The sequence below is a fragment of the Danio rerio genome, chromosome 4 (assembly GCF_049306965.1).
Source record: "Danio rerio strain Tuebingen ecotype United States chromosome 4, GRCz12tu, whole genome shotgun sequence".
Lineage (NCBI taxonomy): Eukaryota > Metazoa > Chordata > Actinopteri > Cypriniformes > Danionidae > Danio > Danio rerio.
Window position 1 is genome coordinate 39,371,680 of NC_133179.1, and position 18,157 is coordinate 39,389,836.

Genomic DNA, 18,157 nt, shown 5'->3' on the forward strand with positions numbered 1-18,157 from the left:
TTTTTTTATAAAATTCTGGCAGTAATTCGGGAAAGCTTGCATTTGACTATTACCACAAATGCACCAACATTATGATTTAGAACAATAACTTTCTAACGAGACCGTTCATATATCCACAGCAAAACATAAGCAAATTAGAAACGTTAACACTCACTCCAGCCATTAAGAGTTCAGATCAGTATTCATGTAAGAACAACAAGTTGCTAACGAGACTATTCATACCTCCATAACTCAGCAACATTAGCAAATTAGTAACGTTAACACCCACACCGGCCAACAATTGTTTAGATCAGAATTCATGTGAGAAAAAATATGTTTCAATAAAATATGTATGTACAGTTTATATGTATATTATTAACAATATATTTTGTTCCTACATATATGTAACAATATAAGAATAATATATATTAAAAATACATTTAACATCCAAACTGGCAGCTTACATACAAAGCAATTAATTTTAAATGATTTAAATAGAAGGGGCAAAAAACTCAGGAAAGAGTTGTTTCCTATTCTTCCAGGTCCACTCGAGAGGTCTCCATGACCTCTGACCTGGCTGGGTAGATCCTGAGAAAACAAATGATTCGGCATACAGAAAAACAATCATGCACACGTTACTCCAGATTTACTCTAAAGAGGGAGGACATCATGGTCATCATATAATCTAGGCTCTTAAACATTCAACTTTATTAATAATCATAAAGACACAAGAAAGGATATGTGTTACTCAATCCTAGAGCAGACATTAATCAGAAAATACAATTATATTCTATTTTATTTATTGTGTCCATCACCAAACAAAGTATAAATCTACTCTAAAATGTGTTACAAGTCTCTCTCTCTCTTTATTTTTATTTGGTAAAATTCAAGAGCCTAACACAAACTATTATAATTATATACTTCATCAGAAATCGCTATTCACTGTAAAACTGTTCATATCTTCTTCATGCTCTCTCAGGAGGCTTTAACAACACAATCTTCCAAAGCAAATGGTTAAACAGTTTTACTGTTAAACTTTTTATTTTTTCACTTAATTGTTGTCTTATTTAAAATCACACACACACACACACACACACACACACACACACACACACAACCCTATTATCCATTATTACTGAAAATAAAATATATAATTATTTTAGGTTTTATCTTTGAATGGATACTAAACAGCTGACTTTCATTTAACTTGATTTATTTTATCCTTGTACTGTATTTTATTTTTTTGTTGTTGTTTTTTTCTGTTTTATATGTATATTTTCACATGAATTGTGTCTATTTAATTTTCCTGGCATGTGTACTGTTTCGAACTTTAGGACAATATATTTTCCTGCATCTGTGTGGTGAAATATAAAAGTACTCAAAGTCAGAAGAAAGACAATATATTTTTAAATGCACCGAAACCTATGCCTAGATCAGTTGTAGTAACTGTTTTAAAGTTGTTTCTGCCCCTATTGGGCCATTAACACCTGGGGATGGGCAGATTGGGCTGCTGTTGGATGCTGTCTCCTGATAGGCTGTTGATCTGCTGCCAGCTCAGGTTAAAGAGGCCCATCTCATCTCGGTAAAGTTACAGTTGTATCATTTTCAGCTACAGCTTGCTGCGTTTGACCAGTGGACAGAACTCACATTTCAACATCAGAAATGGCTTCTAAACAGTAAGTACATTTAGTCAGTATGCCTTATGCAGCAGGCTTCTTAAACTCAGTTTAGCTTGTATCATTTTATCAGTGGAGTTAGTTTGTGGAAGTCAAATCTTTAAAAATCTAAAGAGTCTTCTAGAACTTAGTACTTCTAGATAAATAAAAAAAACTTTTAAATTTAGAAGTTTAGAAAACCTCTGAAGAGGACAGATATTTGTGAGAGGACAGCAGTTTGTACACTAGTTGTGTTGTTATTTTATATTTGACTTGTAAATCCTAACTGCTGGTATAATCTTGTTTAAGAAATAATTGAGATAATTTTATTCTTCTCTTATAATAAATGTCATATTATTAAATATGTTTTAAATAATATGGTTAGTAACAGTATTATATTAATATGAAATTAAGTTTTGTCTTAAAACTCTAATCAAAATATCCGCCAGACATTGCTGTGAGTGTTTGTGTGCTCATTTCTTTGTTTCTGTACCTGGAGTTGGGGGTGGGGTGTGGTGGACCCCAAACCTTACCAAAGCTGCTCTTGGTCTCTTCATTTTATAACATTTTGATTTTATTATCCACACAGATCCTTCCACAGCAGGATGTTTTTCCTCTGCCCTGTGTGCAAAAAGGCTCCTCACTCTCTTCCTGGGCATCTCAGGAAGGTGTGTATGAGGAACAGCACAGAAGCAGAGATCCAGGCTGTCGTCAAAGAGGCCAAGAAGGAGTTGTCTGAATTCTGTCACAAAGGACGTTTCTGGGAGTTTGGAAAAATTTGTGACATATTGGACTCTACTAATCCTCTTGCCAGGTTTGTATTCAGTTGTGTTATCTTATTTGATGTATCGGACTTCAAATCTAACATCTGCATATAATGATAAATATACATTTTTGGTATTGTTTATTTGACCTTATTTTATGTTCCTTGTTTTAGGATGATTGCGGAGATGCAGTCAAAGGGGTTGGTGATTAATAACTTACCTTCAGTCCTCCCGGAACCAGCTCGGTCGACAACATCTTCTGTGCCTCAAAGCTCTGGAGAAGGTGCAGAAAGTCCATTGGAGCCTCCAAATGAGTCCTTATCCGACGAGAGCTCTGGAGAGTACTACCAAAGGTATACTTTTATATCAGCATTCCCAGAAAGTAAATATACACTGTGGATATGACTTATCTTTAATATACAAAGTCGTTTTGATCACCTGCTTTTCTATTTCAGCACTGGTGGACCGATGTGGACCTCTTCCGTGAGGGTGGAGATGGTCAAAAAAGGCTTATACAATAAGCACTCCATTGACCACCCCCTTCTAGCAGGATTTAATAAGTACCTTTACACTGACCTAGGATATAAAAACAGCAAACAAGTAGTAAGTTCAAGTGAAATTATATATGTAAAAATGAGTGAGTGGGTGTTGTTTTATGCAGTACAGTTTATTTTAATGTGAAATGTGTCCTTTCAGGTGGAAACAGTGTCCAGGTTCTTGCATTACATGGACCCCACTGAGCCTAACTTGATGTTTGTTCGGCGGGTGGAGAAAGTGCGAGAGTACTTTAACATCTTGTCAGATACAAAGCTCTCAAAATGGACAGTGTTCAACTACTCGAAGAGTCTCACGAGGTCAGTAATGTGGAACCACCACAAGCTTGCCATGTACATGTTAACTAATCATGTCATCTGTGCTGTGTTCTGACTGTAACAAACCCAATGTTGATCTCTTTTCAAGGTTCATGAAATACATTATTACCTCCACGGACATTCGCCACAACAATCCAGCTTTGTTCCAGGACTGTGAAAGTTTTATGGATGTGCTGTATGGAATACAGAGTGGCAAGTCCAAAGAAGTGAGCATGGAGGTCACAGCAAAAAAATCAGAGTTTGGTTGTGGCAAAGAAGTTTTGCCAAAGGACTGCCTTGCTGTTTTGGAGGCTGCATTCAAAGATTTCCAGGCCGTGATATGCAAAATGCAGGGTCCAGGAGCCATCACAGGGGACTGTTTGACTAAAAATGAACGGCTGCTCGTCCTGTACTACCTGGAGGCTGTTATCATGCTGAAGCTAGTCCAGCGGCCTGGAATTGTGACACACATGACTGTAAGTGTTTGTTTTTCCCTACATTGACTTCCTTGTTCTTATATGCTTCATCAATGTGCAAAACTGTCTTTTTGCAGGTTGAGGATTGGGAGGGGAGAAGCCGGATAGAGAATGGTGTCTGTGTTGCAGTGAAGGAGCACAAAGTACCATTGTCACACGAACAGGAACTTGTAAGTTTATATTGTCTTTTATATCATAACAGCAATAAATGTATTGTGTCAAATTTAGACTTATTTTTTTCCTTTCTTTAACTAGTGGTTCGACTTGTACTTCAATGAGGTGCGGCCAGTAATGCTGCAAGAAAACCGCACTGGCGATGATGTGGCAGTTGATTCATTTTTTGTGTCAAGTAGTGGGAGATCAATTTATAATCCCTCCAACGACTTAAAAAGACTACATGAAAAGTAAGCAACCTTACACCTGTCTTTAACTCTACATGTTCATCTGTCCACTTTTTGCCTTCTTACGATGCCTTGTGTTTCAGATACAGTCTTCCCAGTGTGACGTGTGGCGATGCCCAGAGAGCATTTGAGGCAGCAGCACAAAACCTGTCAGAAGTGGAGAAAAATGTGGTGGCAGCTGAAAGAATCTACATGAGGGGAACATCTTCAGATCCGTTTCTGGCTCTAAGTGTGCTAGACCAGCTCGCTGGGAAAACACCGTAAGCATCTAACAGCTGAGATGATCCTTATTTTTAAATTTGCAACCCACAGCCATGCCTTTCCTTCCTTCAATATTTATTTTTTATGATCTTATAGACAAAGATCCAGTAGAGCCTCCAACTGTGAGACAAGTGTGGACGAACAGACGGCCTACAAAACTCTTGAGCAGTTCTGTCCAGTGACTCTGGAGGGGCCTCCTCCAAAAAGGGCACGCAGGACTGAGCTGTGTGGCTCAGAACATGAGAGGGACTGCTATGACCGCTGGCTGCGGTGAGTATACAGATGATTAATGACACAAACAGGGGAATTGAGTAAGAATAGCCGAATACTGATGTGTTTTGTGTTTCTAGAACACTTTGCTGGACAGCAGCCATCAGAGTCCAAAATAAGCCGCTGGATGGACAAACAAGGGTGGACGTCAAACGTCCCACAGGCTGCAGTGGTTCTGAAGCAGTGGAAACCTGTTGCCAGGTTGGACTTGGTCATCGACAGCAGCTTTGTGAAAAAAATTATTTTGTCTCAACGCTGGAAAGGACTGACTGTCAGGCCCGTCCCTGACAAGGGCGATGGTGTTTTCACCAAAAGACCCTTTCAGATCGGGGAGGTTGTCTGTGAATACCACGGCGAGCTGGTTAGCCATGAAGATGGGATGGCAATAGCTTCGACAAGCAGCATCAGAGCTGGCCATTTGTTTTTTTATAAGAACAAGCAACATGAAGCCATGTGCATTGATGCACATGAAGAAAGTTGCCAGTGCCATCCCATGAAGTTCAATTATGGACGTCTGATCCGTCACTCCAGCAAAAGAGCCAATATCCGGCCCAGGCTGTATGTCCTTAATGATAGAGACATCATTCTCTTCATTGCTACAAAAGACATTTCGAGTGATGAGGAGTTACTCTATGATTATGGCTCAAAGAGGAGATCTTTTGCCGGGAAAGGGCTGGAATTGGACTGGATGAAAAACAACATCTTTCCATCGCCCATACTCACTCACTTCTAACATGTCCAACTCCCAAGTTTCCACCTGTGGCCATATTCTCTCCTCTCTCTCTCTGGACAACCATCACTGCTCTTCTCACCCTGGAGTACTCTTTCTGCACTGCCAAGCAACAACACTGCTCTCCAAATAGAGACTTGGTTGTAATAGGCTGAATGAGTGGGCCTTGCAAACCATTCACCTTTACTTCCAGAGAATTGTATTTTCTCTCACTGACTTGTCTTTTGCTCTTTTTTTTCTCATAAGTTTTCTTTACGCAACAGTGAGAGTGTGAGTAGGCTACTCCATATTCTCTCCTCTCTCTCTGGATTCTGTACAACATGTGGAATTACAGCCTGGTAAGTATGCTGAAGCTGCACATAACCCTCCCTCGCACCCTCAAGTTTCAACCATATTATTGTGCAGTTTCTGGTTGTCGTCTTCTTTTTTTTTAGATTACCTAGGCTTTTAAGATCAGCTGCCATGGACCTCCCTGCTGAGAATTAACCTGGCATCTTAATTCTTCAAAGTTATAGTATATTCATTGTAGGATTCAGCTCCATTTTAATTTAAGGCATTACCTATGTTGTCTTTATGTTGTTTTAATAATGTTCAGATTTTGTTCATTTGTTTGCACTTGTATATACTGGAAGTTGTTTATTTTCTTTAGTGTAGTTATTATTTGATATTAATATTATATATAGTTTTTTATCGTGCTGTTATTTCACATTCTTACTAAAAAGTTGCAGAAAGTACCCAGTGTCACAAAGTTCTGTTTCAGTGGATTCATATGCTTTTTAAACTAAATAAAAGTGTAAACACAGACACAGTGTTGGGATATAATTAACAATCATTTAAACTATATATTCCACTTAAAAACATGCAATCCTTAAAAACAGAAAATACACTTCATTATTTAAAACAAATGAAGCTTTTTCAGATAAGTACAACACTGTTTCCCCTTCACCTGAAAAGTGATGTGATAGTTTAAATCAATAAGAAAATGAAAATTACAGGGAAAAACAACTTAATGATCAAATTACAATTTTTTTCCTGTCATTTTCCTTTTTCCATGTGATCAGCCGAGGAAAAGAAAGAAGGAATCCTCAAATATCCACAATATCCTGGAAAAAACACTGAAATAGCAGGCTCTGTATGAGAGCTGCTCTTTGAAGAGAATAAGGCAATTAGCCTAATTAAAAAAGATAATTACAGTCAAATACAATAATAATTTATTTTAGCAAAAGAAAAAAAAGACAATCTATTTTGGACAGAATTCATTGTTAAATGTCAGACATTATTTATAAAGACAGACCGGCCTATAGAATTATTTTTAGAGTGTATGAACATGAATGGCAGCTGTTGTTTTTGATCTAACAGCAGCAAAACTAGCTTGGTTGTGATAGGCTGAATAAGTGGGGCTTACAAACCATTCACCTTTACTTTCAGAGAATTGTATTTTCTCTTACTGACTTGTCTTTTGCTCTTTTTTTTTCTCATAAGTTTTCTTTATGCAATAGTGAGAGTGTGAGTAGGCTACTCCATATTCTCTCCTCTCTCTCTGGATTTTGTACAACACATGTGGAATTACAGCCTGGTAAGTACGCTCAAACTGCTCTTAACCCTCCCTTCTACCCATCTTTAAGTTTCAACCAAATTGTTGTGCACTTTCTGGTTGTCGTCTTCATTTTGTTTCAGATTACCAAGGCTTTTAAGGTCAGCAGACATGGACCTCAATGCTGAGAATTAACCTGGTGTAACGAGGAGACTGACACGGAGGGATCCATTATGCAGTATTTATCTATCAAGCTCTCACTCAAACACACAATATCCACCAATGTGCAAACACACATCAACAAACGTCTTAAAGGTATCAAGACTGGTGGTAAACAGACACAGAGGGATCTACCAGACATGGGTCAAAGGGCAGGCTGCGTGAATCAGAGTCCGTGTATCAGGCTTGGGTCGTGGGCAGGTAGCGAGTATCAGAGTCCTTGTATCAGGCTTGGGTCGTGGGAAGGTAGCGAGTATTAGAGTCCGTGTATCAGGCTTGGGTCGTGGGCAGGCAGTGAGTATCAGAGTCCGTGTATCAGGCTTGGGTCGTGGGCAGGTAGCGAGTATCAAAGTCCGTGTATCAGGCTTGGGTCGTGGGCAGGCAGAAGGCGAAGCAGAGTCAGAAACAGGCTGGAGTTGTACACGAGAGATCAGGCAGGAAATAACGATCAGTAATGCTGGCCGGGGCTAAACAAGACTTCGCACTGACTGAGCGTTTGTGTGCGGCTTATAAAGGGTACGTGGGTCGTTAACAAGATTCAGGACAGGTGTGAGCACAATCAGCGTAGTAAATGATGTAATGCTAGAAGTCCGGAGATGGCAGCCTCTGCTGGCCAGCGAGGGGAGTGACTGGGACCGAGTCGGTGACAGAGCCCCCCCCCAACGAATGGCTCCTGAAGTGAGAAGGGTCTCGACGCCGGGGTCTTCCACGGGGGCGAGGGGCCGGCATATCCAGATGCTGCGAGTGGAACTCCTCCAACAAAGTTGAGTCAAGAATGTCCTTACGGTTGATCCATGATCTTTCCTCCGGGCGGTACCCCTCCCAATCGATGAGGTATTGAAGTTGACCACCCCGGCGTCTGGATCTCAGGATCTCGTGGATCTGATAGGCCTCCTCTCTGTCGATCATGAGAGGCGGGGGACCCTGTTTACCAGCTGCCACCTCCCTATCCGCCTCGGCTGGACCAACAGCAGGCTTGAGCATGGAACATGGAAAGTGGGAGAAATGAGATAATGGTTAGGGAGTGTCAGTCGAAAGGAAACAGGTGATATCTGACATTCAATTTGAAACGGACCCACGTACCTGGGACTGAGCTTCTTGCAGGGTAGTCTTAAGCAAAGATCTCGAGTGGATAGCCATACCCATTGTCCTGGGGAATACACGGGACCAGGACGACGGTGGCGGTCAGCTTGTTCTTTGAACCTTCGGATGGCATGCGACAAATGGGTGTGAGCTGCGTTCCATACCTCCTCACACTTTCTGAACCAGGTATCGACTGCTGGGAGTTCTGTGGTCTCACCTGACCAGGGGAATAGAGGAGGTTGAAAACCGAGCACACATTGGAAAGGAGTCAGACCTGTAGATGCCTTTCTTAGGGAGTTCTGCGCATACTCGGCCCACATGAGGAACTTATTCCAGTCTGCTTGGTTGGAGTGACAGTATGTGCGTAGAAAACGACCGATCTCCTGATTAAGTCGTTCTGTCTGTCCGTTAGACTGAGGGTGATAGCCAGAAGTCAAACTGACGTTCACTTGAAGGTTCTGGAAGAAGGCGGACCATAGTCGGGAGGTGAACTGGGGACCTCGGTCAGAAACAATGTCTTCAGGAAGACCATAATACCGGAAGACATACTCGCTTAGGAGTTCTGCTGTTTCTAGGGCTGTGGGTAATTTGGGTATGGCGATGAGTCGACAGGCCTTAGAGAAATGGTCCATGACCGTGAGGATGGTGGTATTCCCCTGTGACTGGGGTAGATCCGTGATAAAGTCGATAGCTATGTGTGACCATGGGCGACGAGGAATCTCTAATGGCTTTAGCAGGCCAGCTGGACGGTGACGGGAATGTTTAGCCATTTGACAGGGGGAACATTTATTGAGAAAACTGATCACGTTTTTATTCATGGACGACCACCAATAGCGGGACTGGATTAATTGAACTGTTGCAGTGCTACCTGGATGACCGGAACTGGGATGATTATGCACTTCTGCAATCAGCTTTTCACGGAGCAAGGGGGGCACGTAAATCTTGTTCTCGGGGCAAGCCTGCGGAGTGGGATTCTGGTCAGAAGCTTGAGTGATCTCGTGTTCGATGTCCCATTGAATGGGTGCTATAATGAGCGGATTCTTCAGAATAGGTTCAAACTCCTCTGTTGAGGTCTTCTCATCAGAGATGCGAGAGAGAGCATCTGCCTTGATGTTCTTCGAACCTGGTATGTAGGTGACTTGAAAATCAAAACGGGTAAAGAATAGCGCCCATCAAGCTTGTCTGGGGTTTAAGCGTTTACAGGATCGGATGTACTCCAGATTCTTATGATCTGTTATGACGGTGAATGGGTGTTTGGCACCCTCAAGCCAATGTTTCCATTCTTCAAGAGCAGCTTTCATGGTGAGGAGCTCGCGATTACCCACGTCGTAATTCTTCTCAGCGGGATTCAACTTACGGGAGTAGAAGGCACAAGGATGGAGCTTGTTAGTGGTCAAGGATCTTTGTGACAGGATGGCTCCGATACCGGAATTGGAGGCGTCAATCTCAACAACGAAGGGTCGAGAGGGGTTTGGGTGACACAGAATGGGTGCACTGGAGAAACGGGCTTTGAGCTAGTTGAATGCTTTAATGGCGTCCGAGTTCCACTTCAAACGGGCATTATTGGCTTTAACCATGGCTGTGAGAGGAGCAGCTACTGAACTGAAGTTCCTGATGAACCGTCTGTAGAAGTTGGCGAATCCTAGGAAACATTGTAACTGCCGGATGGTTTCGGGTTGTGGCCAGTGAGTGACAGAGTCGACCTTCTGTTGGTCCATAGCAACTCCCTCGGGACTGATAATGTAACCCAGAAAAGAGATACAGGTCTGATGGAACTCACATTTGGAAATCTTGGCATACAATTGGTTCTGGATAAGGCGTTTTAGCACTGCTCTGACATGCTGAATTTGTTCCCGCAAGTAGTGGGAGTAGATTAGAATGTCGTCAATGTATACGATGACCCACTGGTTGAGCATGTCTTGAAATATCTCATTAATGAATGCCTGGAACACGGAAGGACTGTTAGCTAGGCCGAAGGGCATGACAAGGTATTTGTAGAGGCCATTGATGGTAGAGAACCCGGTTTTCCACTCATCTCCTTGGCGGATTCGGACCAGGTTGTAAGCACTGCGGAGATCCAATTTGGTGAAATATTGGGCTGAGCGGAGCTGTTCAAGGGCTGCTGGAACTAGGGGTAAGGGATAACGGTACTTAACGGTTATTTCATTCAATCCTCTGTAGTCGATGCAAGGGCGCAAACTGCCGTCCTTCTTTTTGACGAAGAACCCAGCTGAAGCACGTGATGTAGATGGTCTTATGAATCCCTTTTCCAGCTCCTCAGAGATATACGAGTTCATGGCTTCAGTTTCTGGTCGAGAGAGAGGAAAAATGCGACCACGAGGGGGCGTGGTGCCTGGCAATAATTCAATGGCAGAATCATACTCACGATGAGGCGGGAGCTTGGTAGCTTTTTGCTTGTTAAAAGCTCGAGGAGATCGTGATACATCTCGAGAACTTGACAAATTTCTGAGTCGTCCATACTAGATATGGTGTTGATCTGGACAGGGGAAACAGAGTGTAGATACTGGGTAAAGCATTTCTCGCTCCATTTAATAATCTCACTAGTTCTTCAGGAAACTTGAGGGTCATGAAGTTGTAACCAGGGGAGTCCGAGAATGACGTTGTGTCGAGGAGAGTCAATAGCAAGGAGGGAGATTTCTTCTACATGGAGAGAGCCTGTGCGAAGAAATAATGGCAGAGTTCGGCACTTTACGTGTCCTTCCCCCAGGGGAAGCCCATCTATAGCAGTGATGGCTAAAGAGGAATTACAGGAGGTTAGAGGGATGGAGTGAGTTGAAGCAAACTTGTAGTCAATAAAGTTACCAGCGGCTCCTGAATCGACCATAGCCAAAGTCGAAATCTCAATCCCCTTATATTTCAGACAAACAGGAACACTCACAATGTCATTAGTGGTCGTGAATAGAAGGGACTTAGGTGGAGGTTTGTTGGGACACAAGATCTTCATATGACCTGAAAGTCCGCAATACAGGCATAAGTGATTCCTCCTCCTCCGTTCACGTTCTTCGGGGGTTAAGCGAGTTCTGCCCAACTGCATAGGTTCCGTGGGAGTCTCAGGAGATACAGGACTGGAAATAGCAGAGCATAGAGGGTTACAGGTGCGAAGTAAAGTATCTAACCTGATTGAAAGTTCGATAAGTTGGTCCAGTGTCATCTCGGCATGCCATCTCTCTTTGCAATTCTGGTCTCAAAGCTTTTCTGTAGAGTGTAGTGAGTGGATCATCAGCCCAGCCTGTTTGCGCTGCCAGTGTGCGGAAATGTAGCGCGAATTCAGCTGTGGGTCAATCTCCCTGTTGCACACACAAAAGCTCCTCACCAGCATTACGACCACCCTCAGGATGATCAAACACAGTGCAAAATCATTTAAGAAAGTCGTTAAATGAGGGAAATATCGGGGTACTGTCTGGCCAAACTGCGGTAGCCCAGTCTAAAGCTTTTCCAGTGAGCAGTGAACATACAAAAGTGATTTTCCCATTTTCATCCTAAAATAGATGGGGTTGCTGGGCAATGAACAGCTTACACTGCAGTAGAAAGCCTTTACATTTAGCTGGGTTACCTGTGAACTTATCGGGGAATGCCAAACGAACTCCTGAGGCAGTCTGGGTCTGTGTCAGCAAGGGTTGACTCGTAGAGTAATTGGCGGTGAGTTGCGCTGTGGAAGCAGCTTGCAGGTTTTGCAGAGATTTCACCAGTTCATCTGTTAACTGAGTCAAATGCGTTAGCTGCTGTTGATGTGTGGTTAGTACCTGAGCTTGAGCTGTGACTTCATGTGACAAAACCTGTATGGCTGCGGGATTCGTGGTAGGCGAAGTCTTCTGTAACAAGGAGACTGACACGGAGGGATCCATTATGCAGTATTTATTAGTCAAGCTTCCACTCAAACACACAATATGCACTAAAGTGCAAACACACATCAACAATAGTCTGTGAAGTATCAAGACTGGCGGTGAACAGACACAGAGGGGTTTACCAGACATTGGTTGATAGCAGGCTGCTAGTATTAGAGTCTGTGTATCAGGCGTGGGTCGTGGGCAGGCAGCGAGTATCAGAGTCCGTGTATCAGGCGTGGGTCGTGGGCAGGCAGAGAGTATCAGAGTCTGTGTATCAGGCGTGGGTTGTGGGTAGGCAGAAGGCGAAGCAGAGTCAGAAGCAGGCTGGAGTAATACACGAAGAATCAGGCAGGGAATAACGCTCAGAAATGCTGGCCGGGGCTAAACAAGACTTCGCACTGAATGAGTGTTTGTGTGCGGCTTATTTAGGGTACGTGGGTCGTTAACTAGATTCAGGACAGGTGTGTGCACAATCAGCGTAAGTGGATGATGTAATGCTAGAAGTCCGGAGATGGCAGCCTCTGCTGGCCAGCGAGGGGAGTATCTGGGACCGAGTCGGTGACAGTTACACTGGTAAGAGATTTTGCTATTGTTAATAAACCTGCAATTTCTGTGTTCTCTCCATCTACTGTATCCAGTTTGATACAGTAGGTCAATGTTCATGAGCTTTGTGCTGTGAAATCTTTACTTGTCTTTAAATATTTGTAAGAACTAATGTATTGTTTCATGACTATTTACTGAAGTAAAGCAAGATACAAAATTATTATTACATTATTATTACATGTCATTATCAAACATAATGCTACAAGCTTTGAGGGAAATTTATTTGTACATTTCTCTGTCTTCGTTGTATTTCCATTGCATTTCATTAGATGTTTTGTCCAGAATATCTCAGAATGGATCTCTGACTAAAATGTATGATTTTGTTTGTTTCTTCCTTGACGTTGAGCTTTTAAAACTACTTGCTACTTCAACACCCAATCAAACTTGGCTCTTAAAATTTGTTTATTTATGTTTCATTTCTTTTTTTCAGGTGAGCTCATTGGAGTGCAGTATCTGTTTCAGCAGACTGGTCAGGCACTGCAGAACATGAACCCAGACTGTGAGCAGACTGCTGAGCTCATTGAGGATCTCAATGTGGATGAGCGAGAAGAAGATGAGGGCTTCTGTGACATCAGTGAGGATCACACTATTGTTGATCCGGAGGCTGCTCTGTCACCATCCTCCTCCACATTGAGATCGGGTTCCTCCACTGCAGTCACCAGTGACAGTGACAGTGTCTCCACATGCCCTGCACTGGTTCCTGACCCACCTGTGCAGCCTAAAGAACCAATTTCACCTGTGCCCTTAGAGCCAGAAGAGGCTACGGAAGATGATGACGAAGATAATGATGATGACGACGATGATGATGGTGATGAAGAGACTGTAAGTCCCACTAATTTCTGTCTTTACAATGATCTAGAATAATTTTAAAATAAAGTGTAAAGTCAAACACGCATCAGGTTTGTTTCCGTAGTGCAGCTTCAACATGATAACAGAAACAATTATGGAATTATGCATTGAACAATTTAATGTGCTACTTTTTTTGTTGTGCTTTCATTAGGCTGTTGACTACCAAAATATTCCGGGCTTCCAGCATGTGGACAGGCTGGCTGAATATCTGGTTGAGCTCCGGACCCACAAAAGCCTCAGCCTCACCAACCAGGAGGCCAACGAGATCATTAGTCTTTGGCAAAGCCTGCATGACCAAGACAAGAAGCGGGTGGTGTATGCAGCTCGACACCAGAAGCGACTGCTGAGGGGGCGATTTAAAACACCCAAGAAGCCCACTCACACCCCTGGCGTGGAGAGCACTACCAGATGTGTGCTGGGTGCAAGCAGTGCTCCAGCTCAGTGGCCTGGCTGTTGCCGTCTTGTGGATACCATCTTTATTAGGCTTTTTACCATCCACCCTAGTCCCAAGCAAAAAGGCAAGGGAACCCTTTTAAGATGGTCTCTGATCCTGCAAGACTACCGCAGGATTAGGCAACTCGTACTGGGCAACAGCTTGGTAATGGGAGGTACATCCATGCAGCTGGTTGAGGTAAACCAGAATACCCTGATTCAGTGGTTTAATAACAGACAGAAGAAGCAGGAGCTGTCTGTGCTGCTTCAGGGTATTCAGTTGCCTCAACCCCTCCCAGAAGCCCAGGAACCTCTCCCAGTTGCCAAAAGTCTTCGGACAGAGCCAGACCAACCAGGAGAGCAGCACCAGTATGTGTTGCCAGAGAGCACAGCAGGTCAGGCAAGGCAGAGGCAGACATCTTTTGGACGACCCCCACTCAGACCCAAGGCACCAGTACAGACCCAGGTCATATTTACACCACCAGCACCTGGAGCATCGCTGCAGATGGTACCCAACATATACATCCCAGCTACACCAGGGTACCAGGGTATGCCGATGTTTCAGGGTGTACCAATGTTCCAGGCTGTGCCAATGGTCCAGGGAATCCCTATGGCCCAGGGTATCCCGATGATGCAAGGAGTGCAGATGGCCCAAGGTATCCCAATGGTGCAGGGGATGCCACTCAGACTGCCACCACTTCAGCCAACAATGTCCAGTACCAGCTCACAGCCTGCTGCATCACTGTCCACATCTGGAGCCATTCCCAAAAGACCGTACTGGAGAACTGTTCAAGTGAACACTTGTAAAAAGTGTGGGCAGTTCAAAACAAATGCCACAGGCCATAGCCAACTCAGGGGCAGGGTGTACTGCCCACAGACTGAAACTTTGACTAAAGAAGAGTGGCTAGAGGAAATGAAAAGGACCAATCCAAAATAATGTGTTTGTTTGTTTGTGTATGTATATAGTGTAATAGTTCTTCAGTTTATTCAATTTCACTTGCTGTTAGTTTATATTTTTATTTCACATTTTCTTTAAATAGTGTATTTATTTTGTTGACATTTTATTTAACTTTTATATTATTTATGTGTGTGTGTGTGTGTGTGTGTGTGTGTGTGAAGGCTCCAGAATACACAGCCAGTCTTGAACAGAGAGCTTGAGTTCAGTCTTTCTGCTCATCAGTTGCTTTGGTGTGACGCTGTGTCTGTAGTTTTATTTCTTCCTTCAATTTCTTCTTCCTTTAGTGATTGTGCTTGTTAACAGCAGGTGTTCATCAGCAGGTGTCTGAATTCACTTATTTGTGGTCATTCACTCTGTCTAGTGCAGTGGTTCTCAAACTTTTTTCACCAAGTACCACCTTAGAAAAAAATTGTCTCTCCAAGTACCACCTTACGACGCTATTTTTTAACCAGTATTAAAAATAGCGTTGTGGGCCTAATTAAGCAGCTACATGTGTGCACAGTTTAAAACGATGCAGATTAATTCCTATTATTAAGAATTTGTATTATTGTCAGTCCCTTTAAACATTTTAAATAGTCTAAACATTAACTGTGCTTGCAGGTAAAAAAAAAAAAAAAAGTTTTAGTTAAAATGTGCTTTTAAAGGTTCATAAAAAATGGCGCTGTTCTTAAAAAGTAAAAAGAAAACTGCTGCACTTAAATTTAAAGTATTCATATTAGCCTATTCATCAAAAGCTGGAAATGTTGTTTGGACCTCATAAATATAGGCTATATGTCATATTCATACACTTTTAGACAAATCTTGAAATGTTAAATGTACATATGACAGGGTTCAAACAGGCACAGCCTAATAAAAAATCAATTCCAGCACCTATTTTATTTTTCAAGACTGACATGCTATGTATTGAAGACCTGAAATGTATTCTCAACAACCCATAAAACATTGCATAGGAATAGATACACATAAAAACCATTAATAATAATAATAATAATTATTATTATTATTAATCATATATTAATAATATAATAAACCTGCACTTAATGCTTGTGAAATCTTTTTTGTACTCAAGGAAAATACTATTACACTGCTAAAATAACACAAATTTTAGTAAATAATACTAATATTAGGTAAAAGTACAAAGTACTCTTTTAAAAAGTACTAGTTGGTTACTTTTGAAAAAAAAAATCAGATTTTCATTAGGAAATCACTTTTTTTTAAGTGTAAACCTGATTGAATGGTTTAATTGCTTAAATCTCAAAGCTACATGTAAAGGAATTTGCACTAACAAAGGAAGTATGGTCGATTTTTCCTTTTATGACAATTAATCTTTTTTCAATAGCACTGGCAAAACTACCACATAAACTTTAAGGCCATAGAGACACCTTTTGCCCATTTTTAAACAATATTTTCAAGCTTTGAAAGGTTTAATTAAAGTATATGGTAAAAATATTTAAATTCAGCCTTTTATTTACATATTTTACACTATTTTTCTTTACAATATGGCAAATCTGTTACTTAAATAGCTGTACATCACATGTAGATTTTATTTTACACTTGATCTTAATCTTAAATACAAAAAAAAATAATACAAGTACACTGTCAGTAAAAAAAATAAATAAATGACTTCATTTTACTTGAAGTATTTGAAATATGACAACACTACATTTATCAAAGCAGTGCTTTAAGAGCCTTATTGTTAATTTTGATAAATAAACAATACGTAACAACGAATTGTTTTGACCTGTAATGCTTTAAGACAGATCAGAATACAGCTAAATGTATAACGTTAAATGACACAAATACCTCATCCAGAAACATTTCCAGCATAATTCTTTTGTCGTAAAGAAATAAGTCCCCCTTTGCTAAAAGTAAGTTTCACTTCACAATACAGCCAAATAAGACCATAAGCATTGTCATCAATCATGCATCAATCTAATTCTAAATACTTGATAACTTTGAATACTTTTGACTAAATTTAGTCAAGGAATAAAGATAAATAATGTCTACTTTAATAGTGGAGAGATCGCGATTGTATTCAATCTGAGCACACAGGCGATCATGAGAGGACTTGCAGTTCATTTGAAAAAAAGCCTATTTAGGAGCTAGCATATCTGTTTTAGCGATTTGCGTACATGAATGCGCTCTCTCGTGTTAAAATAAAGCACTCGCCACATTTGCAGAAATGAGTAATTGCGCAATACCTCCATTCCCGCGCCGCCATTCGGAATGTATTTAGAGGAGTGACAGGTCAGAGGCGAGTCGACTGGCTGTCGGAGAGCGAAACGTGTATGTAGATCATCAAAAAGGCAGGAAATATGTCCGCGATTTAATTACTCTGCTAGACTCTATAGTGAAAACATCCGAGAAGCATTATTCCAACAAAACATTTGTTTTTAAGTTGTTTTCTCTGTCTCTGCAACACAGAAAGCCTTTGTCCCGCCCTTACGTTTCACGCGACTAGAAAAGGTCGACTGTGATTGGCTACTTTTCATGTCAGTCACCCTTCAGAATCAATGCTTAAACTTCGGAAACTGATTTTCAGCAGCTTATGTCACAAAGCACTTAAATAAACACTCTAAGCACAGCGTTGTGATCGTACGCTTCACCAAGCAGACAATGCTGATCACATCGATGTTATATTACCCATCAAAGGATTAAAAGTGTTAATTGTTTCTTTCATTATTTGGCGATTCCTCCGCGTACCACTAAGAGGAAGCCCACAGTTTGAGAACCACTGCTCTAGGTGCTCCGGTAAGTAGGCGGTTCATTCCGCTGTAGTGACCCTTGATAAAAATCAGGGACTAGGCCGAAAAAGAAAATGAATGAATGAACATTTCAGCGAAATTAAACTGTTTTGGCTTCAGTCCTGACTAATCTAATGTATAAACACACATATTATTGAACAGCATCTGAGAGAAAGTAATAATTCATCAGAGAGATCTGTAAGGGGTGTACTCATTTCCATTTCCATCTGTAATCTTATTTTATTGATCCAACATTGCTTTAAATATTTTTCAGAGCTCTTGGATTTTATTTCAAATACCTTTTTCTCTATTCTCATATACCTCATATATATTATGTTACACTATGTGTGTGTGTATATATATATATATATATATATATATATATATATATATATATATATATATATATACTATATTATACTTTTTTTATATTCCTTCAACACACTCGTGCTCAGAGAAGCTGCACAGATATCTTCAGCTCCAGTTGTTTTTGTGTTGTC

At 41.3% G+C, this 18,157-nt stretch overlaps 2 protein-coding genes and 1 long non-coding RNA gene across 3 annotated transcripts; 2 read left to right on the forward strand and 1 right to left on the reverse strand.

Annotated features, from left to right (window-relative positions):
- Nucleotides 1–1,245: 1,245 nt before the first annotated feature.
- LOC141381773 (uncharacterized) lies at nucleotides 1,246–17,340 on the reverse strand. The gene is made up of 4 exons (XR_012402427.1): nucleotides 17,115–17,340; nucleotides 2,837–2,974; nucleotides 2,619–2,742; nucleotides 1,246–2,394 (listed from the first exon to the last, which is right to left on the reverse strand). It is a non-coding gene; the product is annotated as an uncharacterized lncRNA (long non-coding RNA).
- Nucleotides 1,570–6,608, forward strand: LOC137491431 (uncharacterized). The gene is made up of 11 exons (XM_068220618.2): nucleotides 1,570–1,655; nucleotides 2,224–2,448; nucleotides 2,572–2,751; nucleotides 2,854–3,001; nucleotides 3,095–3,252; nucleotides 3,359–3,725; nucleotides 3,803–3,895; nucleotides 3,981–4,129; nucleotides 4,210–4,386; nucleotides 4,484–4,657; nucleotides 4,738–6,608. Exons 1-11 carry the CDS (start codon nucleotides 1,642–1,644, stop codon nucleotides 4,943–4,945), a joined length of 1,893 nt encoding a protein of 630 aa, XP_068076719.2. The 5' UTR covers nucleotides 1,570–1,641; the 3' UTR covers nucleotides 4,946–6,608.
- On the forward strand, nucleotides 11,843–15,509 carry LOC141381658 (uncharacterized). The gene is made up of 2 exons (XM_073947553.1): nucleotides 11,843–13,496; nucleotides 13,675–15,509. Exons 1-2 carry the CDS (start codon nucleotides 13,083–13,085, stop codon nucleotides 14,890–14,892), a joined length of 1,632 nt encoding a protein of 543 aa, XP_073803654.1. The 5' UTR covers nucleotides 11,843–13,082; the 3' UTR covers nucleotides 14,893–15,509.
- Nucleotides 17,341–18,157: the final 817 nt, after the last annotated feature.

Excerpts from the sequence above, each read along its gene's own strand:
- LOC137491431 (XM_068220618.2), top strand. Across the intron at positions 2,752-2,853 it reads TCTGGAGAGTACTACCAAAG|CACTGGTGGACCGATGTGGA; the intron begins GTATACTTTTAT and ends TTTCTATTTCAG. Across the intron at positions 3,002-3,094 it reads ATAAAAACAGCAAACAAGTA|GTGGAAACAGTGTCCAGGTT; the intron begins GTAAGTTCAAGT and ends GTGTCCTTTCAG.
- LOC141381658 (XM_073947553.1), top strand. The coding sequence starts at position 13,083 with ATGTTTCATTTCTTTTTTTCAGGTGAGCTCATTGGAGTGCAGTATCTG. Across the intron at positions 13,497-13,674 it reads ATGATGGTGATGAAGAGACT|GCTGTTGACTACCAAAATAT; the intron begins GTAAGTCCCACT and ends TGCTTTCATTAG.